At 38.0% G+C, this 18841-nt stretch overlaps 1 protein-coding gene across 1 annotated transcript in view; it reads right to left on the bottom strand.

Annotated features, from left to right (window-relative positions):
- LOC117301527 (DNA-directed RNA polymerases I, II, and III subunit RPABC3-like) overlaps positions 1-16971 on the bottom strand; it is a 44171-nt gene extending 27200 nt beyond the window's left edge. Inside the window, exon 1 of the mRNA XM_033785548.1 lies at positions 16830-16971. Within this exon, the coding sequence (XP_033641439.1) occupies positions 16830-16902 (73 nt within the window). The 5' untranslated portion in view covers positions 16903-16971. The remainder of the gene's footprint in view (positions 1-16829) is intronic.
- Positions 16972-18841: the final 1870 nt, after the last annotated feature.

The following is an 18841-nucleotide window of genomic DNA, read 5'->3' as shown; positions in this document are numbered from 1 at the left end:
TTGGCCAGTAACCCCAGAATATTGACCAAGTCCAACTAGGGATTGAACCACCCACTGGACCAGTGGCCAGAGAGTCAAGTAGTTTTAGCACTTGGCCAGTAATCCCACAATTGGGCAAGTCCAACTAGGGATTGAACCAGCCACTGGACCATGGCCAGAGAGTCAAGTAGTTTTAGCACTTGGCCAGTAATCCCACAATTGGCCAAGTCCAGCCAATGATTGAACCACCCACTGGACAACAGGCCAGTGTCCATAATTCTAGTACTTGGCCAGTAACCCCTCAGTCGACCAAGTTCAGCTTGGAACTGAAATATCCGCTAGACCACTGGCCAGAGTCTAGTAATGTTTGCAGTTTAATCAGTTACCACGGTTACCCTTAACCCGAGTGAAAACGACTAGTGAAATGACAAGCCAACTAGTCCTGCTGGCTAGTCACTGAAAAAAGTTATGGGTCAACACTGTGAAGTACCTGTGTACATAATCTCAGAACAATTGCTACCAGAACATACAGTTATTACAAAACCAATTTGATTGTCCCTTCCCTTAAAGGCAATGGACACTATTGGTAATTACTCAAAATATTTTTTAGCATAAAACCTTACTTGGTAACGAGTAATGGGGAGAGGTTGGTAGTATAAAATATTGTGAGAACGGCTCCCTCTAAAGTGGAGTAGTTTTCGAAAAAGAAGTAATTTTCCACGAATTTGATTTCGAGACCTCAGATTTAGAACTTGAGGTCTCGAAATCAAACATCTAAACGCACACAACTTTGTGTGACAAGGGTGTTTATTCTTTCATTATTATTTCCCAAATTTGACGACCGATTGAGCTAAAATTTTCACAGGTTTGTTATTTTATGCATATGTTGAGATATATTAAGTGAGAAGACTGGTCTTTGACAATTACCAATAGTGTCCACTGCCTTTAAAAGAAAGCAACATTTGTATCAGAAGATATCACTACAGAAGATATTTGATTATACTTCCAAAATATTCACAGTAACGCAGGAAATTCAAAAAGGTTTGCACATGTAACAGAACAGATGCATTTCATCATGCTCTTTGTATTCTTTAAGGGTGTGTAATTGTACCTTTCAAGCAGAGCTCCAAACAGAGGGTAGGTAACTAGTATCTTTTCCCCACGTTCATGAGGACTCTAAATCTATCTATTGGTAAATGAAAGCATCACATGACTCAATTGAACCTTGGAGCCACTCTTTAAGTTATAAGAAAAAAGAAAAAAAGAAAACCTTGCAGTCAGCAAGATTTTCAATGACAGCAACACATTTAAAATGATCACACTGTGTCTATACATATAAGCCAATACAATAAGTAATACGGTGCTGCTGTCAAACACGCAACTTTAATCACTAAATGTTTTTGAATGCACATTGTTGATTCACTCGTCACTGACAGATCTCAGTTCTTTTGTAAGTCCAGCTGTGTTTTCCAGTTGATTTGTTGTTAATTGTTTGCTTGTTTGATAATTTGTTTATTACAGTATTTACTTGATCTTTCTTGAGATGTTTGTTTGGGGTGCTGGGGTGTTTGTTTGTTTGTTTGTTTGTTTGTTTCTAATTGTTGTCAGAAGGACTTGGAATGTAATAATAGCCACATTTTTTCATTTAATCCAACCATCAGATTTAAAGGCAGTGGACTCTATTGGTAATTACTCAAAATAATTATTGGCATAAAACCTTACTTGGTAACAAGTTATGGGGAGAGGTTGAGAGTATAAAACATTTTTAGAAACGCCTCCCTCTGAAGTAATGTGGTTTTCGAGAAAGAAGTAATTTTCTACGAATTTAATTTCAAGACCTCAGGCTTAGAATTTGAGGTCCCGAAATCAAGCATCTGAAAGCACGCAACTTCGTGTGACAAGGGTGTTTTTTCTTTTATAGTTATCTCGCAACTTCAACAACCAATTGAGCTCAAGTTTTCACAGGTTTGTTATTTTATGCATGTTGAAATATACCAAGTGAGAAGACTGGTCTTTGACAATTACCAATAGTGTCCAGTGTCTTTAAAACAATATTAGTTATATACCTACATGTACTTGTAAAACCAACTACATGAATCATCCTACCAAGTAGGTGCTGAAGGCACAACAATAAAAAAACAAACTTACAGGTAGTAAAAACATAAAACATTTAAATTAAACTGTGCCGCTGTACAATGTTGGCTAATGTCATGGGGTCAGTTTTAAGGGAGGTTTTGAAAATGTTCAGTGACGAAACAAAGATTGAAAACACACAATGAAAACTCACACAGTTTGTAAAATCAGAGAATTTAGGCCTACACAGATTTCCTATTCAATCATCATCCCCACCCCACCCTACCATCTTATAAATATTACAAATTAACATTAACAGGTACCTTCATGTTGGGACCCTCAGATAACAGCACAACACTCTCTTCATCTGACCACTTCATCCTCATTTTTCAAAAGATCACAATCAACAGCTGCATCTTTAAATCAAGAATCCTTCAGCCTATAGAGTCAACCCATTCTGAACACTTTACCTTGCTCCGCTCGTTGACAACACAGTAATTATAGCCCGGGAGTGAGTTCATCTTTATTAATAGATATGATGTCATTCCCTCGCCACGTGTCTAGTCATTTTTGTAAGAGAGTCAGGCTATTCACTTTATACCCTTTGAAATGAGGAGTGTCCAGTCATACGACATCATGTAAATCAATGTCACTAGTTTTTCCCTGGCTGGGCCAAAGGAATGGAACAAATTACCCAAATTGATCAGGGAATCATCTTCTAACTGCCATTTAAAAAAAAAAAACTCAACACCTACTTTTTCAGTCAGCCTTGTCATTAATCCTTTGTTGTTCTGTTTGTCTTTCTTTCTTTGCTTTGTTCTGGTTTTATTTATTGTCCAGCGTGTTAATCTGTGTTAAAGGCGCTATATAAACACCTATATTATAGTTAAGTACACAATATTTATCAATATAAGGCATCTGAGAAACTTTCCATGAAAAAAAAATACAGGAAAAGAGAAAACCGGGCAAGAAAAAAAAGAGGACAAAATATTCCTATATTTTTGTACACAGAAAATGAAACAAAAAGAGGAAAATCTAAACCCCAAAAGAGGCAATCGCTGAAAAGAGAAAGTCTCACATGCCTGTTAATATAAAAGAAAAGAAAAATGAGTATCTACATGTAGCTTCTCCCTCGGCCATGTCAGCATCCTTTTAAAATAAACCAGGTCAAACAAAATCGGGAAAAAAGTACTCAGTAGGAAGAGTATCATGTAGAGTTTCCAGATTTTGTATTTCCAGATATTTAGAATTGAAATATAGAGGAAAATATTCCATAATAAAACCGCATGGTCAGATGTAAGATTGGTTTATTTCCTGGTAACTTCAAGCAGAATTTTTTTTGGGAGGGGGGGGGGGGTAGCAGACAACCATTTGTGAACCTCATCAAACCTCAAAAGATAACGTTAAAATTGGAACGGTTTGAATTTTCCTTGCCAAGTTTCTCGAGTGTTTGCCATGTCTACTGAGCTACTGAGATAAATGATCTTAAAGGATTTGTAGATCTTAAAGGATTTGTAGATCTTAAAGGATTTGTAGAACTGATAAAATAGTCGCAGGGTTAATACTTTGTGTAATCACCCATGTAAGAGTAACCTACGAAAAAATATATTTTAAAAACAATTGTGATGGTAAGGAGAAAATAGTAAAACACCGTGCGCCATTTTCTCACAACCAAAATCAGGATCCCTGATACAGTTTTCTAAATAATGACCTCATTTCAGAGAGAAACATTTTACAGAACAAACTGTTCCAGTGTGAACTTCATTTAAATATAATTAAAAGACATTTTGTTATCGTTACCCAACATAAATGGGCTTGCCATAGCATCATCACACTCATTGTTTAAAAAAAAAAGTGGCTGTTTTTTTCAAACACAAAAGGTTGCATATTGTGTCCTCACAAAAGGTCACAGCTTTGTAATAACCCATTCCACTTAACATCATCTTTAAAATAATCTAGGGAGTGTCATTTTGGGAGTTGTATTCCACTGTGTGCAAGTAGACTTGAGGTGATGCTGTGTTTAAAGCCATTACACACTTTCGGAACAGAAACAAAAAATAAAAGCTCACAGATTTAGAAATAACTTACAGGGTTTACAGAAGGTAATGGTGAAAGACTTCTCTTGAAATATTATTCCATGAAATGCTTTACTTTTTGAGAAAACATTAAAACAATTATCAATTCTCGATTTCGAGAATTACGGATTTATTTTAAACACTGTCATGACACGGCGAAACACGCGGAAACAAGGGTGGGTTTTCCCGTTATTTTCTCCCGACTCCGATGACCGATTGAGGCTTAATTTTCACAGGTTTTTTTATTTTATATGTAAGTTGTGATACACGAAGTGAGGCCTTTGGACAATACTGTTTACCGAAAGTGTCCAAATCTTAATTTTTTTTTTAAGGGTTTTTAGTCCATGGTTTTTTATTTTTAATTGTTGTCCCTTCCTCTTATCGCTGCGGTGTTTTGTTGTGGGTGTAGTTTTTTTGTTTTCAATACTCTGGTTTTGCTTGTGATTTAATGATTTCTTTTGTGTGATTTAAAAATGTTTCAGTGCAACCACCTTTTTATATTGTATAATTATATTTTTATCGTTGGCAGGGGTCTGGTTTTACACATCATCTGATGACAGTTGTATACTTTTGTTTTAACCTTGATAGCCCCTGTACAACTTGTAACTATTGTGTATGTCTAAAGATTTAAATAAATAAATAAATAAATAAAAAATAATCATATCATTACAGAAAATTTCCATTTCTAGTCATCAGAACATTTCAAGGGGCACCAAGGTTATGATTATGACCAGGGGCCTGGGGGTGGTTGCCTCCCCTACATATGTACACTCTGTGTGAAATTTCAGGTTTCCACTATAGACCGTATTGAAAACACCCTTTGCAGGTATGAAAGTCGCCATCTTGTAGGGCAAACCATATGCGTGTCTAAACGCGTACATCAAAGAAACACGCAGCACGCAGCTTTCCTGGTTAAATTTCTACGGCACAAGCAAGCACGCACACACACACACACGCACACAGACGCCATCTTGTAGAGCAGTTATTTGAACGGTGACATCATATTCAATACGGTCTATACTCTGTAAATATTGTCACCTTCAAAAAAAAGTAAAATAATTTTTGCCTAATTACTGGATTTAAACTCATTTGCTAATAATTCCATCTGAATTACTGTCTTGATGAAAAAAACATAACTGAAGACCCCACAAGTTACCATGCTTAATGTTGAAGCTTGACTGCTACTATACAGTTCCTGACACGACATTCAACGCTAGTCATTATTTTCACTAAAACATATGACAACCTTGTTTTCAAATTTAATATTTTCATCAGTTGATTTGATCACTGCTCAAGTAAGAATCCATCACACCCCTTTAATAATATGTAATTTAAGGTGTGCCCTAACCACAATATGTACGTAATTGAAGAGTTCACATTAAATAGTATTTGTAAATACCATGTTCCATAAGTTATGTTGTCATACATGTACATGAAAAACCACTTAAAGAGAGCTTCGACATACTCAGACTTCCCCCTCAGTTCATAGATCATGAATATTCAGCAGGAAAATATCTGCCCAACAACAGTGCAACTCGGCCAATGGCAGCAGAGTGATGTGTGCCTGGCAACAGCAACCGTACGCAGCCAGCCAATAAGGGGGCTGTTGCTAAGTGGGAAAGTTTTGCTAATTTGCATAATGGCCAGCATGATGAGTATTAGCTTCTATGATTCAGATTCGCCCACTGTTATACGGTGTACGCTTTTTGTGCAACCGACATGTAATGTAGTTTTGTCAACCATTGATCAAGTCTATCATTATATATCCAAGAATGTTATGTGTAAATCTCAGTTGAGAGGCCTGCAAAAGGTCACCGAGGTCAAGTGGTTAGACTGCAGGACTAGCAATCACAAGGTTGTGGGTTCGAATCCCCCAGCTAACCGCTGATTTCACAATGACTTGAACAAATATTGTCTTCTACATGTAGTTAATGAATCACAATTTCTTCATTTGTGTAATTCATAACCAAAGACGTTAAACCAATGTTTTTTACGAGAGAGATTGGCTGTTGCCAGCTTGGTGTTTATATCCCTTTGTGGGAGTTTGCCGAGTTCCCTTGATGATGGGAAGATCATTCAAAAAACAAACAAACAAACAAACAAACCCTGTCATTTGGTGGATGTTAAGTTTGAATCAGAGACACACAATTTATATGATTTAATTACATTACAATACAATACATTACACAAGTAGGCATTTGTATACCGCTATTTCATTTAGATCACAGCGGTTCGATGATACATGTATGTATGACTCAAGAAAAGTAAAGGGAATTAAGGAAAGGGAAAACATTATACCCATAAATTATGTGATGTACGTGTGCTCGGTACAATTTATTCCTACTGCTGAAATATAATTCAAACTGCCTAGTATTATTCCAGCAATCTCGAGCGGTGGTCTATTGGTAAAACACGGGGCAGGTAAAATGCCCAGCTTACTAGCCCGGTGGGGTATTGCGCAAGACCTGGGCCCAATTTTATTGAGCTGGTAAGCACAACAATAAATTTGCTTAGCATGAAATTTCTTCTCATAAAAACAGGCTTACGAACCAAATTTCCATTCGTTGCCTCTAGATTGTTACTGGTATTCAGCTGGTGTTTGCTTATATATACTGAAAATCACATGGACTTGGACATTTGGTTAGTAATCATGTTTTATCGAGGAAGAAATCTCATGCTAAGCAAATTGTTGTGCTTAGCAGCTCTATGAAATTGGGCCCTGGTCATCATCAAGTTCATCAGCCCAGACAATGCAAGGATACAATTCAATTAGGAACATCTTCCTGAGACCACCAAGTCACTTAAACGATCGTGGAACAATAGGAAATTATCAATTCATCCCTTAATTCAAACCACACCGTGTCTGGGAGCAAAGGCTACACACACCCAGTATGTATTTGACAGCTCAAACAGATTTCTGACTCAAGTGACGTTTGAGGCTTTTGCACGGTGTGGGGATAAGGAAGTGACTGTAATGCAGTGAACTTGCTGGTACAGGGGAGGATTTATGAATTCATTCATTCAATGGTTTATTAAATCAGGGAATCAATGTGTGGTGAAGAGGTTTTCAGCTAGTGGTTTAATCACAACGAGGCCTGGTTCTTGATAATTTTACCGAGACGAAGTCGAGGTAAATTATCAAGAACCAGGCCTCGGCGGGTTTAAACCACTAGTTGAAAACCGATTCAACACACTTTGATTCCCATTCATAAATACCTTTTCGGTCAAAAACATCAACACTTTTTGGTCAAAAAGTAAAACAAATGCAAAAATTATAATTGTTCAATGATTTCTTTCTACACAACACCCCTCCAGCTGTGAAATTGTAAAGCCCTCCACCGCCCTCGGGTAAACAACTCCTTATAAGGGAATGCTGTGCGCGTCGCGCGTAATGTGGCACAACTGTTTCAGCCGTTGCTCTCGACCAATAGGAATGAAGAAACTGTTTTATACGAACAGGTGCAAGCTCGCGTGTCACGCCCATGTTTCAACACTTTTTACTGGTCATAAACAAAGGTTTATACACATGACGCGCTCTCCACCAATAGGAATAGCGAAACTGTCTGAGGTATTTAAGAATATCTATTTAATACGCTGCCAGCAGCAGAATTACATGAACAGTTACATAATGAATTGGAGTAAGTAGCAACAACCGTTGGATGGGGGTAGAGGACCAACAATGTCAATGTGAATATGGCTAAATCTAGCGTCAGGTGTTGCAAAGGTACCTATCGGAGTCACTGTGTGACGATGTACCTTGGCACGTTGACACTGGATACAATGTTTGGTCCAAAGTCTTCTACCATCCTCATTAGACCGTGTAAGTTGTATGTAAATCTGTGATCTCCACGATTTTTTTTTCTCACCAATTCTGTAACATAACTTTAAATTTATTTTATCTATTTTGTTTAAAACAATGAGCATTGAGACCAGAAGGGCACACTTACATTTCTGGACTTTTTTCTTTCTTTTCTTTTTGGTCAAACGATCTAAGTGTGACTGCAGCTGCTGAGTACAGTACGCATTTGTTGGAACTGTTGGTTTAAAATATTAGTTTCAGTTGCAGTTCCTACATGATTGTGTACAGTACATTCCTAGATGAAGGGAGTTTTCATATTCAGAACGGATTATATTTAAAAGATATCACTTCCTTGTTTCATGTCTAATCTAAACAAAAACGATTTCAGCACTAGGCCTGCATCATATCATACAGTCCTTTGTTCTTCAACAAGTGGACATGGTTTGAGAGTCTATATTTACCATAGAGCTATATATATTGACTAGAGCGCTAACTTGCTCCGCGTTTTGAAGCCACCCTGAGCGCAGACATGTTTGATGTGTTGCGTGACTACAGAACGATTTTAATTTTAAGAGAACACACATTGCCGTTTTTTTTTTTTCAATTCGGCATGTGCGCTTTTGTACGCGACTGCCCATTCGCGCACGTCCGCGCTACGAAAACCGTAAGTTCGACTTGATTGATGTACTAAAAAAAGTATACGCGCTTTTTAAACATGACGCACATGACGCTCGCAGTTTTGTACGCTCATCAGCAGATTGTGCGTTCACATTTGCTGCATATTTTGGTTAGATGACACATAGAAAAGAACAAACGCACTATCATGCAAATAGCCGTACAAAGTTTCAAGCTTTTGTATTGGTTTGTACATAATCATGGATGCGCCCACACGGCTTCAAAACCTTAGTGCGTGTATAACGGGGTGTTAGCGCTCTAGTCAATCAATATAGCTCTATGATATTTACTAGCTAATTCAACTCTTATTTGAATAGGACCTAAAATACATTTACAACTGAAATACATCAAGTCTCTTTCATGTGTTAATTGTTTAAATACTCCATATTGTGTGCACTGCAAAATTGCAGTCAAAAATTAAGACATGCCAATGTGTTTATTAATAGAGTTTGTAAACGTTTGGTAAGCTGAAAGCATTTTGACAATGATTTCATTTTGAAAATGTTATGCGCAATTATATCAGTTTTATTCCCAATTTGTGAACCAAAGAAGCATTACTGGCAGAAACATTTCTCAGTGGTTTGAACTTTAAAATCAGTCAGCTTTTAGTATGGAACTACATGTACTTTTTAGTTTCCTGTTAATATGGTCATTCCTGCATTTTGTTATCAAAGGTGAAGGGGAAAAACTTTCTTGTCTTTAAGTTTACAAGTTTAACATGGTATTTTGCTCATCTTAACAAATATAAAAATATCTGTGAAAATGTTGATCTGGGCTTACATTTCCCCTTTTATTGGCAGTGGACACTATTGCTTATTACTCAAATTATTTATTAGCATAAAACCTTACTTGGTAACGAGTAATGGGGAGAGGTCGATAGTATAAAATATTGTGAGAAACGGCTCCCTCTGAAGTGACGTATTTTTTGAGAAAGAAGTTATTTTCCACAAATTTTATTTCGAGACCTCAGATTTAGAATTTGAGGTCTCGAAATCAAGCATCTGAAAGCACACAACTTCGTGTGACAAGGGTGTTTCTTCTTCCATTATTACCTCGCAACTTCAACAACCAATTGAGTTCAAATTTTCACAGGTTTGTTATGTTGTGCATGTATAGTGAGATACAACAAGTGAGAAGACTGGGCTTTGACAATTACCAATAGTGTACAGTGTCTTTAATAATACAAGGCACAACATGCTTTCCTTTTGGGGCTAAACGATACTTCTTACTAGTTTCATTTTCAGCTTTTGATTTAAAGCTTGCATTTTGCTGGCATCAGTTTCAACCACTTAACGTACTTTTAGTTTAGATCCAAAGAACTTTATTTGAAACTGAAGATGATATTATCTTTATTTATTGTCCTTTCCTTTTAGCCGACTAATGATTGATATTGATAGTACAATGTTTTTTTCCACTTGAAGTCACAAAGAGTTCAGCCATCGATTTCACAAAACTCTTCCTAACTTAAGACTAATCTTAGGACTTAGGACGAGTCCCAACCCTGCACTGTAGCATGCAGGCCTTAAGATTAATCCTAAGTTAGGACGAGTTACTCGTCCTAACTCGAGATAAGACGAGTCCTAACTCTTTGTGAAATCGACCCCTGTTGTTCATCTACACAGAGAATTGATTATGTAGCTGTGGTTGCAACTAGATGGATTTACAATGAATTGTGAAACTTCAAGCTGGTTCGAAAGTAAAAAAGGAAGAAAATTGTGAGCCTTTGATGTACAACATTATGTGGAATTTCAAGTTTGTTGGTCTCCAAAATTTCCATAAAAGGATCTTGAAAATCAAGTTTTTTGATACTCACAGTGAATGAAGATGTACGTATGTATAATTTACTTGTAGAAGTTTCAGCTTCATGACGAAGTCGTCAAATTTTTGAAGAAAAAAAAATGTTAACACAGCAATTTTGTTCAGGAGAGTCCTGTAAGTATGTTGTACATAATATGCTAAAATAACTTATGTCCCACTGAGACAAAACTTATTTTTATGACTTATTTTTACTCAATTCTCAAAACCCCTTAAAACAGCACCTTACATGTAGCAAGTAATATTCAAAGGGAAGCTTTCTACTATCATTACCTTTAAACCGTGTAAATTTAAAGTAAATCTGTGGTTGTGGACGTTTGTGTTTTGTTTTATACAAAAAGTACCAAAACCTTTTTCAAACCAAAGAATAATCGGCAAAACCAATTTAAATCAAGGGTAACTTTTTAAAACCATAGAAAAAGGTCCTTACTCTATGCTTTAAAACCAAGCTAAGAGGGAACCTTGCAGAAAGTAACTCCACATGGTGTTTGATTTCACTGGTACCAAACCCCTGGGCCTAGACCAGCCAAGGATGGGCCTGGCAGGATGTGGAGTAGTTTATCATCAGGAAACAGCTTTTAAAATGGCCTAGAACAAAGGATGTAACATCCTTTAGAAATTTAATCACCTGGTCTTAAGGAGTGTTTGGGAAAACCATTTCCCCTTTTCCAGATACTAGGGAGTTTTTTTTTCTAGGGGCCTGGATTTTGATTTCTAAAAGGCACGACATCCACGAAGCACAATTACCAGAAAAATCTTGCTTAGGAAAAGAGAAGAAAAAACCCGCTCATGGTACAAAAAAAAGTGACACGACAGGTGTTAGATTCATTAGGACAGTGACTCTCCAGATATGAACAAAACTTGTATCTTTAATTTGTTAAAGAACGTTTGTAAGTTTAAAGACACTGGACACTATTGGTAATTGTCAATGACCAGCCTTCTCATCTCACTTGCTGTATATCAATATATGCATAAAAAAAAAAAAAAAACTGTACAAACTTGAGCTAAATCGGTCATCGAAGTTGCGAGATAATAATGAAAGATAAAAAACCCTTGTCACACGAAGTTGTGTGCTTTCAGATGATTAATTTGTAGACCTCAAATTCTAAATCTGAGGTCTCAAAATCAAATTCGTGGAAAATTACTTCTTTCTCGATAAGTACTCCACTTCAGAGGGAGCCGTTTCTCACAATGTTATTATGCTAACAATTATTTGGAGTAGTTACCAATAGTGTCCACTGCCTTTAATAATTGTTTAAATTCTTTTTTAAGGATTTAGCTCAAAACTTTCTGTCTGAAACACATTCTTCACACAATTTGTTATTTTAATTGCCATACTACCGATTGTAAATAAAAAATAGTAAATACCTATTCAGACGTGACAGAAAAATGTTTATGTTGTCTGCTTTTTTTATTTGTTATTTGTTATTCTTATATTTTTTTTTACAGAGATATTGCCTAACATCACAAGGCCTGACAACCATTCTAAGGTGAGGGCTGCACTTCACTGATTTGGGCTATCAACCCAAATCAACTGTCACCAGGGGCGCAATGCCGCCAACTCCTGAGACTGAAAAAGGGTTACCCCCTACACAGTTGGCAAGGGTGTAGGTTCCAACCACTATGAGCCACTATAGAGCAAAATGCCATTTACCTTCGCAACTTCTAAAACTACTGTCAAAAGGATCTCATTTTTAGGAAGAATTTTGAAATGGTGGCATAAACACCTTTTGAGTAACCGCTGGAAGGACTTCAGGGAAAAGTATCTTCAGTACAAATTCAACAAAATCAAAACGCACGCATCCCTTTATTTTTTCCCCCAGGCAAATATGAAAATATCTGAATACCGGATAATTTATAAAAGTCAAACATTTCTCATTTACATGCATGCATCGGTTTATTAACAGGCCTAGAGTTGCACTGAGGCTAAAGCCTCTGTTGCCCCACGTCTCGGCCTTGGTGATCTTCAAAAGTTTCCAAGAAAGTGCTCCTTGGTTAGTGAAAAAAAAAGGGGCTTAGCCTATCAAAGATAAAATGCCATGCTTACAGTCCTGCATGCCCAATGTGCACAAAATCCCTGACAAATAATTCAATGTTTTCTTGAAAACGTACGCGGCCTTTTTGGACAAATTTGTGTACAAGTTGATTCAATTTCAAATAGGCCTACATGTACATTTAAAAGCAGTTTAAGGCGTTCTTATTTTGAGACGTAATGACTTGTCCTGAAAAAATAATTAAAACCATGTTGTTTTTTTGTAGACCAACAAATTTCTTCCCAAAAAGTCGCCGGTTTCACCAAACTCATCCCAACTTAGGATTAATCCTAGGACTTTGAACGAGTTCAGTTTCGTATCCACATAGACGTTAGGATGCATTGAGCCCGACGGGTAACTCATCCTAACTCAATATAGGATTAATCCTAGCGTTTCGTGAAATCGACTGCAGTACAATTAAATCCTCAAATTTAGGTGTCCTAAACAACTCAAATCATTATCAGCATCAGGCCTACTACTCTATGGAGGCAACGAAGGCGATTGCATCCATGCCCCCTGGTCATTGCCTTGGTGCCCTTTCAAAAACAAAGCATACAGGCCTGCAGCATCTATGGTAGAATACTTGAGCACTGCTTGGTGTGACAATGGATCAAGACACGCCCAATCGGCAAAAACAAGCCTGTCATGGCCATGTGACTTGTCCACGGTGTTCCACTATGATCATGTGATTCACTTGGCACAAGTCCAAGTTCATTTTTAGTTTCCTTGTTCCACTAGCTGTTGGGGCTAGTGGGCAAATACGTGTATGTTTGGATGCTCTTTGGTGAAAATGAACGAAATGTATGCACAGACTTAAAATACATTTAGACCTTTGCACAAAAGACCTCATGTATCGGGTGCCCTCGACCACATTTTAGATTTTCTTCCCCTAGGAGGGTGCCCTCGCCTAAAGTTCAAAAGGAGGTTGTTCATTGGCCAGTCCTGTGCGTGCTGCTGTTCATTGGCCAGTCCTGTGCGTGCTGCATACAAATTTATGCGTCTCCATTGTTTCGTCTCCGTGTTTTACCTCTAAGATTGCTGATTGATAAACTTAATGCATTGAGATTACAAACTATGGGACCTTCAAAAAGAAAATCACATGTAAAGGGTGAAACTTTGCCAAGTTTTTCAAAGCGAAATTTGCATGAAAACATATTTTTTATGGCATGTATGGAGAGTTGTGCATGTGGGGTGGGCCAGGGTAGGGGATTGACAAAGACAGCCACAAATATCTTTTTCCTTATTTCATCTTATTCAACCAGACTGGAGATTAGCCTTTAATAATATTATTATCGATAATTTAAAAACAATGTTCAAAATAAATTATGAAATTGCTTCTCATGATTGGGAAAAATTAGTTGACAAATAAAAGATCAAACAGTACAGGATATTAGAGTTGGTTTCAACTCTGTAATTGTGGTTGTTTGACTATACACTGATAGCAACCAATAAAGCATTGACTGAAATAGCGCCCTCTTGTGGCTTAACAATCAGACAATCATTGACATTCGGTCACTGACTTGGAAATCTTCTTAATTGGTTTGTACACACACCCTATGGCAAATTAGACCCAAACCTCGACAGACCAATCTGATTGGTCAGAATATCACAAAAACCTTTGATATGATTCAAACTTAACCGTTTTACCCTACTCTCTGTATCCTAACTTGCAACATTTGAACAAAAATCTAAACCATTCTTGTTTTTAAATTCAAAATGAATGAAAATTGATGAAGGAAAATTACTCTGAAATTCCATTCAGGCCATTCGTACACTGTATGAAACACAATATTTTGTCGAGTAAGAATCAGTATTTCGTTAGGATGGCCAGTTCTGGCCATTTCTGTGGCATTGTTGTTATATATAGTAAATTTCAGTTGTGGAATAAATGAATCCTGTATGCACAGGAGGCTCAAAATTGAGATCGCTAGTTAGAGCGTAAGCTAGTTAGAGCGTGTGATAGGCAGCCAATCAATGGTGGAAGTTTTGCGAGGCTGATTATAATAAATAACCGCACTGCGCAATCTCTGACTTTAAATCAAGTCTAGTTTCAAGCGAGGGCTGGATAAGAGAGAGTAGCAATACCCAGCCTTAGCCTCTTGAGGGCGGTATTTAACAAACTTGTGGTCACAGACAGAGCTTTTCTGCATAGAGCAGAATTTATCAGTTTTGTTAGCGATAGATAAAATTGAATGCTCAATTTTATCTTTCACAAACCAAATTGATAAATTTTAAATCTTGAAGGTCACAACCGCACAATAATAAACCAACAAAACAAAATATAACCTTTCAAAGCATAGATTTGCTTGGATTTTTGTTAGGCAGAGGTTATTTTTCTTCTACTAGCAGTAAAAGCTGGAACAGCACTGAATATGCATTCAGCAACAGTGACTGTTATGAGAGACTTTTGGGGACAACAAGCCGACAACGCCGACAACAAGTCCAGAGCGCCGACAACAAGTTTTAAATACCTCAAAAACGGCAAATAAACCATAGATATATTATAACTATGTGTGCTTTGTAATATAAACTAAAATTTAATAGAAAACTTCACTAAAAGTGTGAATTTTTAACCAGAAAAAAACTTAACTTGCACGGAAACAGTCGGATGCCATCTTGGCTTAAAAATCGTGTTTGGACCAGTCCATTACGACAAGGGTAGATTTAGCGCTTATCGTCAACATAGGGCAGGCGTCATGTGAAGACCTTCACTGCAGTGTGCACAGTTGAAGGTCTTTACATGACGCCCACCATCTATTAGTAGTCCTGTCTTACCCGCATTGTAATGGACTGGTCCAAACATAGTTTTTTAGCCAAGATGGCGTCCGACCGCTTTCCGTGTAAGTTAAGTTTTTTTTCTGGTTAAAAATTCACACTTTTCGTGACGTTTTTTTCATTAAATTTGTGTTTTTATTACAAAGCACACATAGTTCTAATATATCTATGGTTTATTTGCCGTTTTTGAGGTATTTAAAACTTGTTGTCAGCGTTCTGGACTTATTGTCTGCGTTGTCGGCTCGTTGTCGGCTTTTAGTAGGACATCTTTGTTACTGCTTTCACAAGGCATTCACAGGGCAAAATTCACTATTATATAATGAAAATTGGGTAAAAATAGACAGGCCAATCAAAAATGGTATGGATTAATATAGGCCTACCACAGTACACAGTTATGCAGTATACAGTTATACACCAGAACCAGGAATGAATGAGGACAGACAATGGGCTGGGGATTCCACAAATCGCATCCAATTGATTCAGTAATTTTAAGCGTATACAAACAAATTAATAATCAGCAGAATTTTGAAGTCTGCCACCAAGTGTGAGCGTCTACATACACTTACCTGGGCCATTTCACACCGTTTGTTGATCCGACCAGATAGAAGCAGTGTCCAGAAAAATACACCTTCTTGATCCGACCGATACTCACAGTCTTGGTTATTCAATATTCTACATGATCAAGATGACCGACAAGAAGATGACCGTAGCCGTAGGAATGAGACCATGCCTAGATCGACTCCTCCTCACATTGGAAGATGGGTAGACATCCTTCAATAGACCTTATGCATTGACGTCATCCAGCCGCCATCTTTGAGGTCAAACGGTGAGGAAACAATCGAAACGCACATAGATAGATTGGCCAATGAACAACCTCCTTTTGACCTCAATGCGGGGGCGCCGTACTGAAATGATGTCATGTGCATAAGGTCTATAGAGGTCAATGTTTTTTTACCCATTTTGCCATTATTGGTTGACACTTGACTGACTTGCAAAGCATTTGCAACTCAGTCAAGGCTATATTTGACTTTCATTTTGTTCACTGTTTTGGTTTGTAAATTCATTCATTCACTTACTTGTTTCTAACCAATGTCAATGATCTCATCACTCAGTGAATCATACATATTTCGGTGTCATGATGTAATGGTTGTTGTTGGTACACTGTGCACAATAACATTACAACATGGGATACATGTAGTCAGTGAAAGATTGACAGATTAATTATTGTTTGCACTTCGTTTCAGACCAGTGCAGTGGTGGTAAAAGTGAGTGAAGTGACAATTAAAATTAAATCGTATGATGACTGAATTTAACTGCAGAACTACCGAACAGTGCAGAAATAAAGCAGACAGTGTATGTGTAGTTACTTCGTGTCCAGTTCAGTCCAGGAACGTTTCAGCACCGTGAGAACACCGAGGAATTCTGCCCAGACAAGCCCTGACTTGTCCGCCTACGTTCAGTCATGACACACGCTCCAAGTATTTCCAACATGGCGCCGCCCATGGGCGCACACGAGGATCTTTCAATATATCCGACAATCGCCTAAAACTGACACTTAACCAGGGATTTTTACCGACAGGAATTGAGAGTGATTCAAACACTTACCTCTGTCGAATTTCTTGCCATCTGGATCAATGTCCTTCACGTCGAAAATATCCTCAAAAAGTACACCGGACATGTTATGACTTGCCCGTTCACACAGACCGTAGAACAACTGGTTGTGTGTGAAACACCGGTGTTTCTCGCGATACTTCGCGCGGCTTTACAAGCTTTTGTTGCCTGGACGATTATGTTGGCCACTAGAGGGGGCTATTGCAAACTTGCTCTCAGACGACATCGACACAGCTCAGCTTTCTGCACCCACAATATCAACTGGGTGCCATCCCACTAAATAAACTCGCATATCATACAGTGTAAAATGCTAGGAACAAAAATACACGCAAACAATTAAAAGCCTCCCAGCTGTTTATAGAAAAGGGGAAAGTTTTACATGGACCCTTAAGCATTCCTCCGCTCAATTTAATAATGGGAAGTCGAAAGGCCCGTCGAGTTATTCTTTCTCTTTAATACAAAAAATAGAGGGTCGAAACGTCAGGCCATTGTTTGCATCTATACCCTCGGTCCTTTTGGCTAGTTGTTTGCAACAGCTATATTATTTTTTTCTCTTTAAATATAGGGTGCGTTCGTTTAGCTCCCCTGGGTCTACCCCGGTGTGTGGCGGGTTTTTTTCCAGGACGATTGTGGGTAATTATCTGCACACGTTCGTCCTGGAAAAAAAACTCCACACACCGGGGTCGACCCAGGGAAGCTAAACGAACGCACCAATAAAACACCATACAAGTCAAGTACAAGGTGTAATTGTTTCCAAACATCCGAGGATCAATCTCATGTCAGGACAAATCAGGGTCCCCTCTAAAATACTTGGTGGAGTCATCGAACCCCCAGGCCACACTATTGGGCACATTTTTTATCTCCATCTTGGTCTTTCTCGAAAACTATGGCACTTCAGAGGGAGCTGTTTCTCGCAATGTTTTATACCATCAACCTCTCCACATTACTCGTCACCAAGTAAGGTTTTATGCTAATAAGTATGTTGAGTAATTACCAATAGTGTCCACTGCCTTTAATACAAAAAAATAGAAACGTCAGGCCATTGTTTGCATCTCATCGGTCCTTTTGGTTAGTTGTTTGCAACAGCTATATTATTTTGTTCTCTTTAAATAAAAAACACCATACAAGTACACCGATGTAATTGTTTCCAAACATCCGAGGGGGGGAGGGGGAGGGGGAGGGGGGAGGGGGGAGGGGGGAGGGGGGAGTCAATCTCATGTTAGGACAAATCAGGGTCCCCTCTAAAATACTTGGTGGAGTCATCAACCCCAAGGCCACACTATTCGGCACATACGCTGTATCCCCCATCTTGGGTTCACAAATCTCTCTATTTTAATAATGTTTTGCTGAGGTATACGCTCCTCTTTCTATCTATTTAAAGACAATGGACACTATTGGTAATTGTCAAAGACCAGTCTTCTCACTTGCTGTATCTCAACATATGTATGCATAAAACAACAAACCTGTGAAAATTTGAGCTCAATTGGTCGTCGGAGTTGCGAGATAACCATGACACACAAAAACACCCTTGTCCCACGAAGTTGTGTGCTTTCAGATGCTTGATTTCGAGGTTGACCTCAAAATTGTAAACTTGAGGTCCGAAATCAAACTCGTGGAAAATTACTTGTTTCTCGAAAACTACGTCACTTCAGAGGGAGCCTTTTCTCACAATGTTTTATACTAACAACCTCTCCCCATTTCTCGTTAAGTGAGGTTTTATGATGATAATTATTTTGAGTAATTACCAATAGTGTCCACTGTCTTTAAGTGGTTGCACCCATATAGCTCTATGGTTGCACTCATAGGTCAAGCATCAAGGACTGTATTTCCATTACTTTAATTCCAGACAGTTTTCGTTGAAGAAACATAATTATAAACAGCGCCATCATCGCCCGCAAAGACCTCTTGTAAGAAAAGTCAACACTTAGATTAATAACCTATAACTCAGGCAGCAACCGACCAAAGTGCTGTTGCCATGTGTGTTTGCTTCACGTGTGTTTGCTTGT

Source organism: Asterias rubens, chromosome 17 (assembly GCF_902459465.1).
Source record: "Asterias rubens chromosome 17, eAstRub1.3, whole genome shotgun sequence".
Taxonomy (NCBI): domain Eukaryota; kingdom Metazoa; phylum Echinodermata; class Asteroidea; order Forcipulatida; family Asteriidae; genus Asterias; species Asterias rubens.
The sequence above is the reverse complement of the archived record's forward strand: the minus strand, read 5'-3'. Positions and strand labels throughout refer to the sequence as shown.